Source organism: Chaetodon auriga, chromosome 11 (assembly GCF_051107435.1).
Source record: "Chaetodon auriga isolate fChaAug3 chromosome 11, fChaAug3.hap1, whole genome shotgun sequence".
Classification (NCBI taxonomy): Eukaryota; Metazoa; Chordata; class Actinopteri; order Chaetodontiformes; family Chaetodontidae; genus Chaetodon; species Chaetodon auriga.
This window is the reverse complement of record NC_135084.1, coordinates 11,667,184-11,687,623: the sequence shown is the minus strand read 5'-3', so window position 1 is coordinate 11,687,623 and position 20,440 is coordinate 11,667,184. Positions and strand designations below refer to the sequence as shown.

General features: G+C 40.2%; 1 protein-coding gene across 30 annotated transcripts in view; it reads left to right on the top strand.

Moving 5' to 3' along the window:
• Nucleotides 1–20,440, top strand: part of LOC143327988 (neurexin-1a) — a 252,337-nt gene that overhangs the window by 212,517 nt on the left and 19,380 nt on the right. For 18 of the 30 annotated variants that reach the window (XM_076742741.1, XM_076742765.1, XM_076742751.1 and 15 more), the window contains 2 exons: nucleotides 1,455–1,544; nucleotides 2,989–3,308. In XM_076742741.1, the coding sequence (XP_076598856.1) occupies nucleotides 1,455–1,544; nucleotides 2,989–3,308 (410 nt within the window). The remainder of the gene's footprint in view (nucleotides 1–1,454; nucleotides 1,545–2,988; nucleotides 3,309–20,440) is intronic. The other 12 variants (XM_076742759.1, XM_076742758.1, XM_076742767.1 and 9 more) reach the window with 1 other exon arrangement.

Sequence of the window (20,440 nt, the reverse complement as noted above, 5' to 3'; positions counted from 1 at the left end):
GGTGGCGGCTGGACATTGTTTCAGAAATACGGCTCACTAAAAACATTTGGAGATCCATATCAAATAATATACTCGATGTCCCTGCGCGTCTTTGTCGTAATGCGGAGCGTATTTTTCGACGTCATTGTTGAGGGAGAAGTGTTCCACTAAATCTCCTTCACAGGCCTTTGTGCTCCAACCTGGCACAATCAGCTGCAGCCAAATTCCATGAGCTGTATAGACAAGCTTTAAACCCTTTTCTGTCTCGCTGATCCCCTACAGTAATTCAAGCTGATGCGATTAAAAAATGTCTTTTTATGCGTCTTCTTACCTCTAAGACCTTTCATCAGACCAACTGTGCATCTGTTACAAGGTTACCTCCTTTCTGTCATGTGTCTGCCATCCTTCCCCCTCCAAAGCTTTTCTCCTCCGAAACATTCTTAGCGACCGGATCTTTTATCTGCCAGAACTGAATTAATATAGTTGATGGGACAAACATTGTCAATCTGCCGGAAGAATGGAGCTGACTGAATTCAATCTCTGCAGACAATACCAGGGGAAAAGCACTCAGAGACAGTGCCTCTGCTGAGAGTCTTCTGTTCTGGAGAGGTTATTGGCCTTGACAAAAGGGTGATGCAGAGTTTGCCCTCATTAATGCCGAAGTGCCCCTCCAATCTTGGAGTGGAGTTTTTCTGTAGCTGCTTTTTTCTCTGTCCTGACACTTATTTGGCTTATTCTCTGAATACCATTGGAAAACTGCTTTTCCATTGACTCCGATGCCATCAATGCGCAGTATCAGTCAGACTTATGACTTCTCCTTTATGACTCGTAGCTTTTGTCAAAGCTGTTTTCTTGAAGTTTTTACAGTGTGTGTATCTACTTTGACGCTGTCTCCTGACTTTTCTCTGACTAGATGCTCTGAGTGTAAACTGTGTTAAGTGTATTGCAATTAGCTTATTATTTCTTGTCAATTAGGCTATTTATAAATGGGGTGGGCATTTGTAATATGTTAAAGTTAAATTGTTTTATCCTTTAAACCATAAAAGGTTGATTCAACAATAAATGTAAATGGTGTTCTTTTTGAAAATGTATATAACTAGTTTAAAAGCCAGTTTAAAAGATATAGAGGGAAAAGACAAATGGGATGGAAAGATTTGGGTAAAGATTTTGTAATGGAAATGTTTAAATTTGTGATGTGGGTTGGTTTATAACATAGCTCTATTAACCTAGATGAAACATCTGCGTGCTAGTTCACTTATTTTCAATTAATATAGGCCTAATTTGTTGGCTAAAATAAAATAAAATGAGTGAAGTTTGTTCAAATAATGTTTCGGTAAATATTGTTTTTTTTAAATATACAAAACTTTTTAAATTTAAAAACCTTGTGCAGTTGTATAGCTCCAGCATTAAGTATGAACATTTAACCTTTGACCTTACAGATTGTAACCAATGAAATGTCTCTTTAAACTTTAAAGGCAACAATGATAACGAACGCCTGGCGATTGCTAGACAGCGAATCCCATACCGTCTTGGTCGAGTAGTTGACGAATGGCTACTCGACAAAGGTAAAATCACTGATTAAAATTTCAAATAAAATAATTTGATCATAACCAAGTTGTAGACATATTTTGTAAATAATAAACATAAAAAATAAATGTTCAGTAAAACTTTAAAAACTAAATGATTTGAACAGTTAAATTTAGTTTGTAGTGTTTCATACTTTTCACAATAATGTATTTATTTTCTAGATGTCAGCTGTTTTAATACGTGTTTATTGTCAACTTAAGGTTAAAGGGACTGTAAATATGAATTTAAATCCACTTACTGAAGTAATATCAGCATTGTTAAAATGTCTATAACTTACGGAAGCATTTTGCTGTAAACATCTAAATGATAAATTTAGTTCATTGTTAAAGTTCTAGTTTAGTCATTCATTAGTTGCTAAGTGTTATTTGAAACACTTTTGAAACATATACAGTACATATACAGTACTTAGTGTCATTTGATCTATTCTGATTAAACTGCTAGCAATGATAAATAGAGTGCAATATGAATTGGCATCAGAATTTTGAGTCCCTTTAACAGACATTGTAAATATGTATAGGGCATTAGATCAAGGAACTGTAATATAAAACAAACTGAGTGCATGCTTTGTTTTTTGTAGTTCAATAACGAATTCATATTTTTCACGTAAAATGTGAAATGAGCCCTATCATTTCTGTTTCCTTTTGTCTTTCCTTTGGTTTATTTTCTTTCTTTTCTGCTTTATGACAGTGCAGTCACAGAACCTTTTTTTGGTGTCCCATGTGCCCAACCATACCCGTTCTAAGTTTGATTTTCCTTGGTTGCTTTTGCTAAAAGGATGAATAGTTTCAAATTTCCTGAAGTGTGTCCTGCTTCCTCTGAGATTGTACACAAGGAAAGCCCAATTCTCCCAGCCTGTAGACATTTGAGAAGGTTTTTTTTTTTTTTCCCCCATGCTTGCTGCTTTCCAAGTTTGTAAATCCTAAAGTTTTAAGGGGAAGTGTAAGATAACATAAGCGAGGCATAATGAAATATATGCTTTCAGCTTTATTAGACAAATGTATACATTTTTCTCATTGTCCAGGCAATTTCCTGCAAACAAATTGTCCCTTTATATTACTTCAAGATTATGTTATCTTTTCAAGTGTAGTTAAATCTATCGCATACCCGTAACATTACTACTTCTGATGAATCTCTTTTCTTGTCATTTTAGATTAGACTGCCCTTTTAGCAAAGCTGCATTGATTTTCTGAATCCTGTGTTTTTATTTCATATGTTTTTTCTTTCTTTTTCATAGGCATCTTGTCATTATAACAGCAATAAATTACCAGGGTTTGCTTCTACAACCCGTAATTTATTGGTCTCATTAGCCACTGGGCAAATAATCTGTCTTTCTGTCTTTTTTTTTTTTTTTTCCTGTTCAGTAAAAGTGGCTGAGTCCACAGATCAACATTCTTGTATATATGTAACATTGTTTTCCCACAGGGCGGCAGCTTACAATCTTCAACAGCCAAACCACTATACAGATTGGGGGCTGGGAACGAGACCGGAGTCGATCCTTTCAGGGCCAGCTTTCGGGCCTCTACTATAATGGCTTGAAGGTGTTCAACATGGCCGCGGAGGGGGATCCCAACATTAGGATCCAGGGCAGTGTGCGGCTCGTGGGGGATTCACCCTCCTCTATCACACCGCAGTCGAGCACCACGGCCAATCGCTCGGAGACGTCCACGTCCATCATGGAGATCACCACCACCACGGCGTCCAGCAGGCGAGTCAAGCAGACGACACCGCGAGAGCCTCAGCAGGTAAGATTATCTTTAAATGATTCTGTTCTGAGCAGCTTCAACTCTTGTCAGTGTTGTCTCAATTTGATCCACATTGCACCGCGTTAAGCACATCCTGGATTAATATAATACATTACGTCATTATGCTTTGATACGGTGGAACGTCTTGTTTTCTTGTGTCACGTATTTCTTCCCTTTGAGTCCCCTGACCTAAAAACTGAAGGAAAATAAGTGCATTGTTCCACCATTTGGAGCAGAACCACAGGCAGCACTATCGAGTGTTTCTCTGCACGCAATCAGATGTGGCACTGTGCAGCGTGTGTGTGTGTATCCAAGTGATAACCATCCTCGAGGTCCTCCATCATCTTTATCTGTCCTGCATGGGCGCTGCAGCATCTGCAGGAGCATATTACTTCTCAGATGTCACAATGTGTGACTAAACAATGCAACACAAATCCTATCAAATCAAATGGTGGTCGGACCATTCCTGCACAGTCCTTTGCAAGAGCTGTGAACGTTTCCTCTGAAATCTGGTACAAACCAGCATCAGCCAAATCCAGAATTGGCAATATTAAAAATGTATCTTATAGTGTGAAGAAATGTCGTAGTTTGAATAATTAATTGTTTAATTCTGTCTATATGAGAATCAAGGTCTTAATACTTGTGTAAATGCTAACTTTCTCAAAATGTAAACATTAATTTGAGAGTGTCCTTCATCACATTGTTTGAATTTCAGAAACAGTGGCTTTATTTCCTGCATCATTGTCTTTAGCTTGCAACAAACATGCTGACAGAAACTTCATTACAATCCAGGAATACCTGCACAAGATGGCATTGACTTAATTGAGGTCACTAAGAAAAATAATTTCAATGATTTCTGTTTTTATCACAACAAAGAGAATAGTCGGAAAGTAGGAAATGCCTTCGTGTGCTGTTGGAACAAAACAAAAATAGAAGCTCTGTGACCCACAGGAAATTTCAGCCTGAACAAACGACCTCACTGATAACTAACAAAACGTGCTTTAATTGCTTCTCTGCGATAGCATTGAAAACAGATTAACAATGAGCTTTATTTTTATAGTGGGCATTTCACATATGAAACTCATGTAAACCCTGATAGTAAGCAAGTAAGATGTAATTACTGCATGAGAACAGAACAGTCATGAGTTATATGTGCAGGGAGGATACATACAAGGTTCAAATGTGTGTCAGAATTACAAATATTCTGTGAGTGCAGGAAAAGCATACATAGTATCTTAAATGAAGCACAGTTGTAGACTAAAATGACCCTTTAATCAGGGCTTAATCAGCTTTTACAAATATAATTTAAAATCATTTTGGATTTAACTCGTTTTGGATTAATCGGATTGGGCAAAGGAAGATTATAGCATCTCCAGGAGGGGGTGGGTTTAACTTCATATTGAAAAATATACACACAATCAGAATTATTTGATTTTAATTCCTTTTGACAGATTATGTAACTTTTTCTGTCTTTACAGTTTCACTGAGACAATAATTAATACGCACACGTCTCAGCTCACTTGAAGGATTTTCAAACAAATTTCAGTAACCTCAAAGTGTAACGTTGGGTTGAACACTTTCATTGTCCAGAAGAAAGTCAAACCATGTTCTTTAAACCTCTCTCAATATTTATTATCACATTAACTCCTATTGCTGCATTTATCGAGAAGGAAAGCATAAAAAGCCTTGAACCTTGAATGCCAATTCATCTACAGCATGAAGCTAGACTTAAGCCTTTACTAGAGAAAACTAGAGAAAAAAAACACAACTACATTCAAAGCGAAACAGAATGTCAAGTTTTTCTTGCAGTCTAACAGGCTGTTCAGGACGCAGCTCATATTACGAAATGACAGACTCCCACAGATAGTTCACAGCATTTCAACTTGGCAGCAGTGAAGACCCCACATCATTGTGGGGTCTTCACTGCCACTACCACATCATCTAAATCTCTTGCTTTCTGACCTGAGACCATCATAACGGTTTGTGTAAGGGTCTGCAGATGCTGACAAATAATACAATCATAAATATTGATCCAAGGGAATGGTTTTCTCTCAGACTCAGCATGGTTCCTGAACCGTTGCAGAAGCATGTAATGCATGCGAAATATCAGACAATAGACTATAATTATATCACAGCTCCATGCGGTGTTATAAATTGCCACCAAGGAACCAAGAGATTGGCAGAAAGGAACAGGCTTGATAAGATGGATGCCTGTCTTTTTCAGGCCTTTTCATCTGGAGAGAAATAAAGTGATATAAATAACCATGACACTTTAGAAATGCAGTGCATTACAGAGATATTATATTTATTTATTAATTTATTTATTTCCTACTTTAGATGTGATCTGATGTTTGGATATCTGACATCATAGCTTTATGATAACAGATTCTGCTCGAATAGTTTAGTCAATAATCGTTTACTGTGTAGCAATCATTCGTACAGCTATTCATTTTGATGGAAGGGGTGTAATGTTCATTTCAATCCCAAAGGTTTTTGGAAAATATACTTGTGCCTGTTGTTTTAAAAGTATGTGGTGGATCAGAGGGACTTCAGGCAGGTTAGTAGTGAGAGTTTAATGAGTCTTTGGTTTGTGATTTATTTCAGGTTATGTTGCAAGCTTGTGCTTAAAGTGCCATGTAAAGGCTTGGAAAAAGGAGACTAGTCAAGGCTAACTGTGATGTGTTCACTGTTATCTAATGCATTCATGCATACAAAAAAAAAAAGGATTAAAAAGTTGCTCTGTGATGTAGGTGGAGAGATGAATGAGGCATGCAAAAATGTGTGCAATGGGAGATGTCAATGCGTTCAGTTTGATTCGACGTGACGACCTTCCCATGGAGAACTCCTGCGGTAGGACGTTACTGTCTCAGGACACTACACATAGAAAGACATCGTGTCTGGCCTCTGTAAAAAGAGATGGTGCATTCACTGTCCTTTCCCTGGAATAGTCAGCATTTTAATGATTGTCCAGCTGTTCCATTTCCCTCTGATGGCGAACGCAATTCAGTGAATGCTTTTATATCCTGAAAGCCTTACATTACGGGGACACATGCATTTTTAGTATGGCTTTCCCCATCGGAGTGGCTTATACTGGCAGCAGCAGTATCAGGGTTTCGCCATTGAAGCTCAGTGAAACTGGTGCTTCGGAAAAAGTAGATCAGTCTGACAGAGAGTGCAGTCGGAGACCTTCAATAGGCCTGTCTAACAGTGAGAGGTAAAGGTCGAGGCAATTTGGTGTTGACTCAACACACATAAATCTTTAGGTCACTTGTTATCAGTGCCTAGTTTTATGAATATCAATGTTTAAAGTGGCTGTAATATATATGTACAGTATATTTTAGATTAACAATATATCACATGACCTTGTGCAATGAAGAAGGTTTCACTCATAGTGGTGAGCATCCTCCATCTCATTATGGTTTTACAGCTTACAGTGTCGGTTCACTCTCATTGAGTGATTCATTCACGCTCTCTGTTTTATAACAAAAAAGCTCCAACAACCCACTTCATGCTACCTGCCCAGGTTCAAACAATAGTTAGCGACTAGCTGACCACGTTTGAGCACTTAGCAGCTTAAGAGTAAGATATTTCCCTGAGGAGATGGTAGAGGCCGAAGCAGAGCTAGAAGGACAGTGAATACTGGGCTTACATTCATCAGGTTAGCTAGTTATACAAAAAAATTAATTGGATAAATTGATGTAGCCAGTTTCACAGACTGAGGAAATAGATGGATTTTGATATAAAAATACATATATAAATATATGTTTACTTTTAGTAATAAACTGAACACAGGGAACAAACTTGGAAAATGTGTTATTTCCTTCACTACATCTTTAATAGACTGACAGTAAATTGATGTCAACAGAATTGCAATGACGAGAGAGCACTGAATGAAAGAGAGCTTGATATAATAATCTAATCAGTTTGCTTATGAGCTCACATAACTCCCAGTCTCTGATAGCTGATTACTCTTGATACATACCGTCAATGAAAACAGAAGCACACAACCAGCACTGCTGGCTTGCTGTGCTCACGAAGGCGAAATGCCAGCACATTAAATCTTTCAGTGACACTCACTCTGTAGATTTAGGGTACGTCTTCTTGTACTGGCCCACTTAACTCCTAGAGGGTAAAGCCTGTGTTAATCATCATTAGTGTAATGATTTTGAGGTGTCTGAGGGGACTCTGCCTTCTCAGGTGCCCTATCAAAAAGTTCTCTAAATGCTCGCCTTGGGTTATATTGTTATTGAATACTGTGGGCCTTGGCTTATGGGTAACATTACATTAATGTCATTCTTCTCAAACCACTGGGTGTCCACTCATGCTTTATTAACAAGGATATTATCTTCTTAGAGCACACTGGCCTAATCAAGAACGAAATGCACCATGGGAAAGAAAAACTGATGAGTCAGAATGATTATTTTAATAGTGATTAGATTTTTCCTTTTGCTTAAGGGATAATTGGATTGATTCAATTCCAGGACTTAAAACCCACTCAAATACAGAGATAGTAAATACAGTCATAGTGAGACCTAGCCTTGATGTTACCTTTATTTTGATCATATCTTCCGCTTTCCTGACTAAGACGTTCTATAATTTGCTCTTACGTGTCAAATATTTTCTGCAGTGGCTGTTTCTGCTTTGTGCTTTCTGCCCACAGTAAGGTAGCTTACCGTAGGGCCTGAGTGTCATGTCTTAATGAAGTGTCTGCTCTCTGTAGCCGTGCCTGGTCACATCCAATTAAACCACGATGCACTTGTGTATGCATTCACAAACAATGGTCCTGCTACTGTACATAAATGCCAGGAAGTGCTACTCACTTCTCTAAGCTATTGTTTGGGAAAATTAGTGCTTCTCCCATTGCAACTAGAAGAACTTAACTTTCTTTGTGCTAATTGGATACATTATTCATATATTTTGGGTAACATTTGACAACAGCTGCTGCGGATATGCAAGGCTGTAATGTTAGCATTAGATATGAAATACAAGGAGGCCTAAGCCAACAACAACACGTTGTGCCTTGCAGATTTTTGAAGGGCTGGTGGACAACATGAAGGAGAAGCTGCAGAAAGGTACCCTTTAATACTAGATGATGCTTAATCAAAACCACTCATGGATAAGAGATAGTGCCCTATGTAGCTGTTACCATCCCAGTAAGAAAAATAAGAATAAAGCCTGCTATCTAGAAGAGCCATTGAGAGCTGTTGACAGTGATGGATCCTCACCTGCATTGCTCTGTATTATCAACCCTGGCCAGCAGACATACAGTATATAAATCTCACGAGCGGTCATAGTGTGAGGCTGCTATCCACCAACAGTGCTGCAGGAACATCCTCTAAAGTTGGTATTGGCTCCAGCGTCAGTGGAGAGACACAAGGACAGAACACTGCAAGGGAAACGTGTGCTGCCATACATACAGTAATGTTACAGAAATGTTATTGTCTTGAGAATTGATTAGTGTGGTGAGCACAGTGTGTGTTCTATGTTGATATTCAATTTAGCATCATACAGTATTACTTCTGTCAGTGTTAATAGCTAATAGCTAGCAATAATATGTACACTCAACATTCATTATTAGATCTGTTTTATGATATAATTTATAGTAACCCAATGACTTGATGCTGGTCTAAATGTAGCAAACACACTAGAACAGTGATATTTTAAAACCACAGTATTCCATCAATTCTAATTTATTTAATAGTTTTTTAATATGGTGATTCTGCTGTTCATTTATTTATCTTTTCTTTCTCATCATATGTTTCAAAAGATGATACGGAAATGTAGTTCAAGTTAATGTTCTAAAAATGTACCATAAAACCACACAAAGAGTCTACCACAATTCTAGCAGTATCATCAGTAAGGTTTGCAATGCTAACATGCTGATGCTTTGCAGGTACTATTCACTACAGTAGATTCACAGGTACTGTACTGGACAAATTGATATTTTCATCTGATACTGTCAAAATTATTCAAATATGTACTAAAGAAGCCTTAAATATCTGTAGAGACAGGCCATCCAGTAGTTAGTTATTAAGTTATTTCACTCAAAACCAGAAATATCAACCTCTTGGTGGCACTAAAGGAAAATTCATCGTCAAAGTCATTTAAATATATTGTCTTGTGACTGTGAATGTCAGTACAATCTTTAGTGGCAGTCCATACAGGAGATGTCAAGCCAGTTCCCCTCAAAACTTTGACCTGCAGGTGGCACGAATGGAAAAGCCAGAGGATCACCAGGGTCTTGCTCTTGGGCCCCTGAACGTCCAATGTAAGACAGCCATCACTTTTTCAAATGTATTAGAAGCATTGGTTTGTATTGAGGCCAATATAGCATTTCTTAAACACAGCAGTAATATTTGACCTCATATGGCGTTTCATGCTTGCCATCAACATTTTTTGCCAAGTACAATTTCTGTTTTATGGCTTGTTGCTGGTGGAAATTCAAGAAATGCAGATTATAGCCTGTTCCTAGGGAGAATGAATGGCCACTATGTCACATCATTGCCACCAAATAGCCAATTGGCCCCACTATTTCTGAATTAACCCTAGGTGAGGTGGGTGTAATGGCCATTCAGGGGAAGTGAAGAACATTCAAAACACATTGTGTGGGCCATTTCATTTGCACTCACAGCACATGGTTCTGTTCCAGCTGAACTGGCTTGTAGTGGCTCTGTTTGTCTTGGTCCCTGAGACGAGGGGCAGAAACCTGGCCTCTCTATAATTCACTGGGATAATCGAAGATTTGACATGCTGCACTGCTACACCTTCAGCGCAGTGTTTGGGTACCTGCTAGCCTCCCTTGCTGACTCTTAAAAGCACACTATAATAAACTTAGTGTCACAGTAATCTTGTGGTGAAAAATCTTCTGCAACTTAGTACCCAATAACTGCTCAGTCTGCAGCTTCTCTCCTCTTATAAGCCTCCATGCACTATGTGTCTTTATTGTATCTGGTAGTACCTTTAGGCATTGTTGTGATTGTCTTGATACTGGTAGGGATTATTGTTTTACAAGCTAAGGCTGCAATAAGTCTGCACTGCCTAGATTAAATACTAATCCTGCATGCATCAATATTCAGACCTGAGACTTATCTCGGGTATTAGGCCCCCCTCAGGCAACTGCACACATGCAGTGCAGGTTCTTTAATTGTTGTGATATTTGATGTGATACCCTGGTTTGAGTGTAAATCAAATGTAAGGATGATTCAATCTTCATTTAGTTTGGCATGCAAGATATCTGCTTTTACATGTTGACACTGCTCCTCTGATCTTTAAGATTGATTTTAATATGAGCAAGTCTCTATCAAGACTACCATCAAAAAGCCAATCCTGCAGCTTCATATTCCATTTTTCGACCTGTTGGTAGTGAATTTAAGCTTATATAAAAAGTTGGTTTTCACTGTATAATAGTTTTTCTCTCTGTGATGTAACATTACAGTCTGTTTGAAGTCACCGGTGATCAGATGGATTGGCACCAGTGACTGAAATTAATTTTTTCCCTCAGGTCACTTTTCACTTGTACTGCAGATCTTTTGTAGCTCTTTTCCACCACAGGAAGTTAATGATTCGTTCGTGTTTCACTGTGCACCATACGACAAAACTGGGACAGAAAGCAATAGAAAAAGCAGAGATTAAACATATTTTCTTTTACATTTCCGTGTGATGACTTTTCAATGTGAGTATCAATTGAAGGGCCCCACCTGCAATAAGAGGTTAACAGAACAGAGCGAAAAGGTGCACAGTGAGCAGTGAGATGCTCATCAGTTCCCTTGCATTTCAATTTTACAAAGTTATTAAGCAACAGACTGCTCACAATAGTACAGGAAGTTTTTTTGATTGGCAGGTATACACTCAAGTAGTCAAAAGGCACTTCCCCATCATCTAATGGAAAAAATGCACGCATCTAACAAAGCAGCCGGCACTGTAGTCTGAACAGCTGGCAGTTAAAATTAATGTTCCTGTTCATTTTATTGCAGAATAAAAAGCATAGGTTGACTTTGTTTGTTCATCTCATGACATTAGGAATGTTTATGCAAGTGTCAGCCAAGTGAACTCACAAGACAGCTGAATGAAATGTCAAGTCTCCCCAGCCCATCTCCAATGCATGTGGGAATAATACCAAGCTGAACCCAGGTCCTGTTCGGTATACTTTTTTGTCTGACACATGGGAGTCTTTAAGTACAGTTGGAAATGTATTTTGTACTGTGTCTGAGTAGAATAGAGCCAATTTTGTAACATTAATATTCCTGCAATGATCAGAGCTCAATGGGAAATTACTGATTTGCAGAGATGATTGTACATGTTTTTGTCTCTAGTCTCCTCTTCGTATTTGTATTAATAGGAATCGCTTGTCACATCGCTAGCCAAGTGGAACTGTTTTCCTCGTCTAGAGGCTGATCTTATTGAAAGACAAAAACCAGACATCCTTTTTCTCCCTCATTTCTACCTCTGTGAGGTCACAAATTAAAAAATAGTCACATCACAGCAAAGTGAGGGGTTACTACCGAAACACATAATGTTTAAAGATTAATCAGCAGGAGTTCAGTCATGTCAGAGGATATTCAGCCTAGAGACATACTGCAGTGTTTAGTCTGAGTGTCAGTGGCCTGTGAGGTTGTGGAGCCTTCAATTATTCACAGAAAGAAAATATCTTCAGGATAAGATTTCCCCTGCAATGCAGATGTACAGGTTTGACCATCATGCTAGATACTGTAAGCTTGAGAGAAAGAACTGAGCAATAGCTATCAAATGGCTCCCTTCACAGACAGGTGTGCTATTGATTTTTCTGGTTTTATTATTGTCCCTTTAAAAAAGCGCTTGGTGTCACCAGCGATCCAAGCCAAAGAAACAGAAACACCCGAGCGGATAATCCAGTGGCTGCATGTGTAACAATAACCGTCATTTGATGAGAGCAGAGACAGGCTAAATTGCAGGATATTTAGATGGACAGCTCTGCTGGGCAGCACTTGTGTGCCTTGCTGACCTCCCCCACCTTTCCCCTGAAAGTAAGGTGTGTGTGTGTTGTTGTAGGTGGTCGTGGAGTGAGTAGCCTCAGGCCCGGTCATGGGTTTGTGCCCACCCAGTGCTGACAGATGGCAAAGGAGGTAACGCTGTAGACCTGCTGTGGCCCCAGGCCCGCGGCGCTCACTCCCAGCGACAGACCATATCCATCATCTCAGCCTCACCAGGGGCCATTACGGAAGCTGCCCTTCAACATTATGTCATACACGTAGAGCCCATGTGACTCGCTGATCCAGTCCACCTTGGCAGGGGTGAACAAGTACACGCCAGTGTGTGTTAATGTGTGTTCGCATGATCTGATGAATGTTTGAATTGATGGCTGACAGCAGGCTTGTCTGCAGCAGGTACATGATGTGCACATTAGCCAGCTGAGGCACCAGGATGCTTTCTTTTCCTTTGGCGTTAATTTGTTTTCAAAGTTTGCTAAAATGATCACAGCCAAGTTCATCATACTTACTGCCATTATTAAGATAGTCAATAAAGCAGCATCTTTGTTTTTGCAGGTTTCACTCTACTGGCAGCATTACAGTCGACTACAGATTGTCCCACTGTTTGGATGACAAGAATGAAACCTACGCAGTGTGAACGCTGTCTCTGTTGTTTTATAAAGAGTTGGATTGTGCGTGGAGGAGATACTGACACTGACAGCTTTACAGAATGTTTATAGACCATATTGTTGTCTCTCAGGACAGTTGCTGTTATGATTTGTAGAAACAGAAAATAGTCCTGGGCCAACTGTTGAACATAAGATACAATTTGTCCTACGGTGCATTGCTCCCACCTGCAAGATTCTGCGATCAGCTGGTTTATACATGACACTCATGAATACAAGCTCCGTGCCAACTGCTCGCTGAGCTGTGCTGAGCACTCTCCATTTTTAAAAATAATTTCTTTAAAAGCAGATAGAAACTGTCAGGGACAAATTGGCTTGTGCATATAAAAGCTTCTTTATTTTCTGATAGAAGTGAGTAACATATCAGTTCTCACCAAACCAGAAATCAAGTGTATGTGTGTGTGTGTATGTATATGTATGCTGGAAGACGTTGACTCGAGCAGTGTAAATCCATGTTTATCTGTCTAATTTCCTGTATCACACCAGCTTGGTAATTGAGTCCACAGCCACTGGGAGTCTTAGATTAAGATCATACTGTACATGTATCAAGATGGCTGGGTCTGTTCGGGGAGCAGCCATCTTGATCTGATGTTAAACATTAGATCAAGTACTATAAAGGTGAGTTTCTGGACAGAGGGGAGAATTATATAAAGTAACGTCATTACCAGATTCAATTAAGTTTAAAACAAATTCCAGGAGGTACAGAAATGAAATAAAGGCATCCGCATGCCAGCAAATGAAGCCTGTTAGTTTAGACAAATGGACAAGAGAGAGAGAGTAATGGAGAAAGTAGCTTTGAGAAAGGGATGTAACTCAATCATCAAGCTAACAAATGCTTATAATATGGATCTAAATTTTCTTTAAATGAATAGGCCGGCATTTTGGGAAATATACCCTGTCTTGCTGGAAATTAGATGTTCAGTTCTCTTGTCTATACGGTAAATTTGAAGCTCCAGCCAGGAGCCAACTAGCTTAACATAAAGACTGTCAACAGGGGGAAACAACTTGCCTGGCTTTATCCAAGGAAAACCAAACGCCAGACAACCAGCAAGGACTCAGGAAAGTGCTTGTATACGTCAATTGTGGTATGGATTGAATAAATACTATATAACATGTTAATTATTGAGCTTCAGAAGTGTTGGTAGGCAGAACAAGGCTAGCTGTATGTCTCCAGTCTTTGTGCTAAGCTAAGCTAACACGGCTGCTGGCAGTAGTTTCATAAAAGCATTCCAAAATGCTGATTTATTCCAGGCTAAATGAAACAAAATAAAAGCATCTTTTTGCAAGTCAAAAAACAAACAAACATACATACATACATACATACAAACAAACAAACAAACAAACAAACAAAAAAAGACAAAATGAGATAACAATAATATCTATAAATAATTAAAAGCAAGTCCAGTCAAAAATTGCAGTACTGAACAGTCTGGCATTACAACACTGCCACAGGGATGGATTAGTGATGAAAAATCAATCTTACTTGAGAGACTCTGTAAATGGTGCACGATTTAGGCTTTGTATTATTTAGATTTTTTTTTCTAGCCTTAATTTTATCACAGTCTGTTTTGTTTTCCTCTCTTCTGACGGAGAGCTTTGCTCATTAGTTTTCAGCGGCCGCACTCGGCCCTTTGTGAATGACACATCCAGACCTGGAGGACAGGAATCTGATTATGGTGACGCTCTGTGGGAGCTACAGGCGACCTGGTCTGCTGTTGTAGGGCAAAGCTGCTCTTCCTCTTTCCTCATGTCATGTTTTTGCAAACGTTACACATGGGAATTAGGCCCAAGTACATTCATCTCGGCAGTGATGGCATCTATATTAGGATGACAAATTTGTTCCTGTCACCTGATGAGGGACTGGGACCGCGTGTCAAGACGCAGGTAAAGTCAGGAAGACAGCGATTTGTGGCCGAGCTGCATATCTCTTCCTCTCCTGCTCTGCTCTCTCTTTTTCTCAAAGCGCACATGGCCACATGCTTGGATCTGTCATCTATTTTTAGATTTGGAGGCAAAGGAACATGAAAATGAAGAATTACCTAGTCACTTTGGATTGAGCCGAACTATTTCCACAAAATGACAAGTGTTTGTATGTTAGCATTTAGATGGAAGCAACATGATTACAAGCCATTCTCTGGTAATTGTCATTCCTCCCTCACTCCCCAGCTTATCCTTAGTGTATGATATTCCTCCTGGGCAGTTCCCTATTCTCAGGCCAGATTACTACCAAGGCAAGCTGAAAATGCGCACAGAGCTCCAGATTCGATTTCAGATAACGAAAATATCAGGGCATCCAGAGGGGAAAATGGCTCAATGCCAACAGATTTCATTTATCTGAGAAGTGTGAAAGCAAGGATCAGGGGGAGGGACAAAGTCGACCATGTAATATACTTCTATGGAGCAGTGTTTATGCATAGGCAAGAGAGTGAAGAAATGAGAGAACAAGGGGGGGTGGGGGGGGGGCGTAGGAGGTAGATGGAGGCAGATAGTGTTATGAATTTCATATTAAGATTTTATCATTTAGAGCATGTAGCTAACAGAAGGCATCCAGCTCTCTCCGGTGTAATCTGCTAGAAGCTGTATACTACATGGCAGCCGCTCAATGTGCACTCTTTCTGCACTGTGAGGTGACTCCAGGCACTCGTCCATATTGTGTGCACATTATTTATGTGTCCCCAGTAATAAATAAGAAGCGCCGTGCTTGATTAGAAATCAAAATATCAACTGTTTATCATTGGGCATGCATGATGACTTATGTGAGGAGGGTGAATTAGGCACCAGTCACACATGGTTCACCCTGAGTCACTGACTGACATGGTGATAGTGTGACGCAGGCGCTGACTGGGAAATAGACTTTGTGTCTCCTCCCACGCAGACGGACAGTCAACTTTCCTGCCGTGGTGCCCGAGCCATATCATACAACGTGCTGTGTGTTAAATTTGCATCAAGGCCAAGAGTATGACTGCTCCTGGAAAATGAGTTGAACAGGGTCCTGAGGGGGGGCTTGATGAACGTCTACAAAGTGGCCTTGCAGTGCCTTGAAGCAGCCACATGAAAAGGAGCCCTCACACAGCAGTGTTCCCTGTGAGGGACCGTGTGTAGCCATGGCACAGGCATGTGTGCATTTGAAAGCATCTCTGTATTTACATCATATCCGTATCTTCTTGCACAGTACACCTTTACACTCCCACATTAGCCCCTACCTGTTCCTTTGTAGCGCTCTCTCAAATGCAGCCTTTCATTTCACGCGGCAGAAGCTTCTTTGGGCCTGTGCAGCAAGCGAGCAATTGGCCTGTCACTGCTCACTCTTTTCCTTATTTTTTATTTCTTTTTTTTTATCCTCAGACACTGAATCTGCTGTTTTTTTGTTTACTGCATTCATTCCTTTGACTTTACTTCCACAACACAAAATTCATCAACACACTTACATTACCGACAACCTTTACACACCTCAGCAATAATGAAATCTAATGCTCTTTTGCCGGCTAACACAATAACAAACAACTGGACAGATTGAATCCACCAGACTGTTGATGTGTAAAAGAAATAATCAAAGTATTTTCTGTAACCCCTGCTACGTACATTTTAGTCCTAATTCTGAATTAAATTCATGGTTCAGGGTGTAACGCAAATGTCATTACCAGCCGGCTTGGGAATGTTTGCGTCCCTGTGTGACACTATGCTTGTATGCTGTATGGTACACCCGCTGCGCGCTGTGGTGACGGTGTGTGAAGCTGCCTCCCAGCACCTTGTTAGACTGTCTGGGGTGCAGTGACTTAAGCCTGGAGGAAGATGTATGGAGAGACAGGAACATGTGGGTACCAGGGGAGGAGATGGAGAGCCTCCGACCATTCTTTTTTTAATGACACTCTGATACTCTGCCTGAGGTCCAGTTGCAGCAACAGCTGCTTCGTTTTAAATAAAGCAAAGCCTTTCTCCCAAAAGGGACGGTGTCTCATAACTCAGAAAGTGAAAACAGCTGTCCACCACGGCCAGTTTTACGTTACGGCAAACACCAGCAGAAGAAGTACCAATTATTCAGTGTTAATTGCCTTTGAGAAATGCCAGCATCTTTTTGCATGAATTCTCTGGTGCTGTGAAGAATCACAGTATTTTCAGAATGCACTCAGTGGTCTGCTTATGTTCAAAATAATATAATGTATAATATTATGCTCCAGGTAATTACTGGCAGCTTTGAGCAAAAAAAAGAAAGAAGTGGTACATGACCTCATGTTTTCGTGTTGCTTAAATTGACGTTGCTGAAGTCAGGATTGTTGTTGAGGGAACAGGGTTTATCTTGAGATTGTGAGCATGCAGAACAATTTAAGTGCTTTAGACTTTTTTTTTGGAAATAGTCTTGAAAGCCACTCATCTACTAATGATATCTTTTTAATTAGATATTTTAGTCAAGCAGGTCAGACTGTGTGATGTAGATGACTCATGTCATACAGAACGTAAGTGAGGCTGTTGATGACAAACATATATTAACATATTATGACTATACTATATGTCGCATAAGAACAGTTATACAGATTGTACAGATCATAGTAACACGCCTCATTTTTACAGGTGACAACATTTCAGCAACAACAGCAAGACATTTCGTGTAAAAAATAATAAAGCACCTGGTCTTGTTTATTGCTCTTTTGCATATATTTTTGGTTTGTTTGTTGACTGATGTTTTTTGGCAGTGCCTGTTTTGAAGCTTTGTGGATCCATTTGCTGAGAATTGCAGATGTAAATCCTCTTCAGCGAGGATACAGCAGAGAATATCTCCATTTTTATCCCGCTGGTTGTTCCCTATTGTTCATCACTCCACTCTCAGACAGACACGACTGAGTCGCAGTGGCAATCTGTTGTGTCACCATGAAGCCTTGCACCAGAGCTTCTCTTTAATTGTTAAAAAGCCCAGAGAATCAAGATGTTTTGAACATGATAAGCGTGGTATATATACTGTCTAAACACACCACTGTTTGTTGCACAGCTGAGCTGAGCTGTGATAGCGATAGTGCCATTCCATTGTCTTCCAGTCTTACTGAAGTCTGTTTCTGTGCGAGTCCACGATGTTGACAGCTTGGCAGACCAGCAGTAGGAAGAGTGTGGGCGAAGGCCAGGCAATACACTGAGCTGAACTCACAGTCTTAGAGGCCCACACGCCTTCATTATTCAGTTGGAATCTATTGAGCATCTGGGACTAAATTATTCATCAACATCGACCTAGTTCCAGGGTGCTAAGTTAGATACTTGGATGTCATCAGGCGTTCTGATAAGAGCTGCTGCTGCAGTGTGATAGCTGCCATGGGTAAATTCATGCCGTGTCTAACCATGAGCCGTTTCTATCCGCTGACCCACCGCCCGCCGCTCGCTCTCGCTCTCTCTCTCTCTCTCTCTCTCTCTCTCTCTCTCTCTCACTGGCACATTAATGATGTGTTGCTGCAAGAGTGAAGCTCAGGACAACAAACTCCTCCCAATTAGTCTGTGCAGACCACAACTCTGGTCAGATCTGGACACTAGCAGGCCACTATCAGGGTAAATCAGTGCCAGCATGAGAAATAATGGCACACGGTCTGAGCAGGGACATATACAGCATACTGATTCCTCTGCTTTCAGGGGCAGTCAGAGCTTTGCCTTCAAGGGCTGCTGCCAATTACAGACAAGATAACATTTTTAGCGAAAGCATTGGCTTAAAATGGAGTCTTGACTGTACCGTTAATATGATTTATCCAGGATTATCATGAGATAATGGAAATAAAAGAGACATGAGGACAATACCAAGTACAGTAGGAACAACCATGTAGCAGTCAGGGTTTTTTCTGACTTTGCCCTGATATTATTCACCATATATTTGTTTTGACTTTGTCCACAGTATGAAGGCTAATTTTACTTGCAAAAGTATATTTTCTGTCAATTTAGCCCTATTGGTTTAAATAAAAAAGTAGAAAAGGATGCAATGCAATTTTCTTTTTTCCTTTCAAAAACAGTTCAAGCTATCTTGTACCAATTAGCATTCTAATTACTGGAGCAATGCCCTTGCCTCTCTCAAATATAATAATTAGGGACTAATTATATTCTTTTTATTAAGAGGCTTATACCTGCTATGTTGGAATGAAGGGTGGGATTGGCATAAAAGATAGTTATTGAAGATGAAATGATAGATAACATTTGACATGTGAGAGGTAAAAGAAGTAGTGTGGCTTCACATTTTTCAGACAACAGGTTTAGTAATAATTCCATATCATGCATCATATAAGAGGAGACTTTAGCACAGTCCACCTCTGGTGTCAGTGATTTCCTCCTTGTATGGTCTGGTCTGAAAATAGTGACAGCCCGTGGGGAACAGTTATTCAGTGGGACGCTTACATCTACTGATTGTGTGCAGTATGAGTATATGGGTCGTGGACATGAAGGCTCAGACGTAGTCAGACAAAGATCCGGACAAGATTTGAGGCAAAATCTGCCAGGTTTGCGTGCAGTTTTGCAGACAGGAAGGGTTTTTATGTGTGGTGATAATGTGAAGCTAAGCCATTTTCTCTTTGATTTTTCAATCAGCCCGGAATTTACTGGCTGATAATAGCACAGCCATTTTTTGGCGTTCTGAAAAAGTATTGGGATTTTGCACCAGATCCTAATGAGCAACAGATTATGGACATTGAGTCGAAAAAAATTCAATTTTATTATTGTCACCAATCAGCAGTATAACAAAAGAAACAGCTTTGCAAAACAAGGGCTTACACTGGACAAAAACAGGGTTTACTAGGAGAAGTTAAACAAAAAACAAAAAAAAACAGGAAAGTAGAAAGGAAAAAGAAAACAGCAAGTATTCTCAGTGGAATACATTACCAGGACAGCAGAGGCATGCTTTGGATAAACCCTTCAGATGCCTTCAGTGTCCTCCTGACTTTCAGCTCGTCTCCAAAGAGACATGTTGTGTGCCAGAGAGCATTCATCAAATTAGACCAGAGAGAAAACAATGTGAAAACCCCTGGCTCTCCATAGAGACATGCCGACAGGTTATCACAGAGAAGGTGTCTCTTGCTCTCGAGCGCCGGGGCAGCAGCACACAGCATCCTCTCTGAAGAGCGGCCCCTCCCCTCCCCTCCTCTCCCGTCCCTCAACCAAGGATTAAGAGGGGAAAACATGCATTCACGGGAGAAGTGTACAAATGTAGTGCATTATAGTGAAGCTGCCTACTCCATACAGCGGTTATTGGAGTGGCATTGGACGTCCTGTAGTTGAGCATTAGCGGGGAACAGATAAGTGTTTTAGGGTTGTAGATAACCAGGTGTCCAGCAGAATGAGACTGCTGACTAAGCTTTAGCAAAGCACATGCAGACCATGGCTTGGCCCAGACATCTCATTAAGGGGGACCATTATCAATCCTCAGAGATCGAAAACCAGCGTGACAGTGCTATAGAAAGCACCAGGGCGCCTTTGGCTGAGTCAGGGTGGAATTTCCTGGTCCACATCCCCTTTGATGGTTCAATCAGTGCACGAGCCAAGG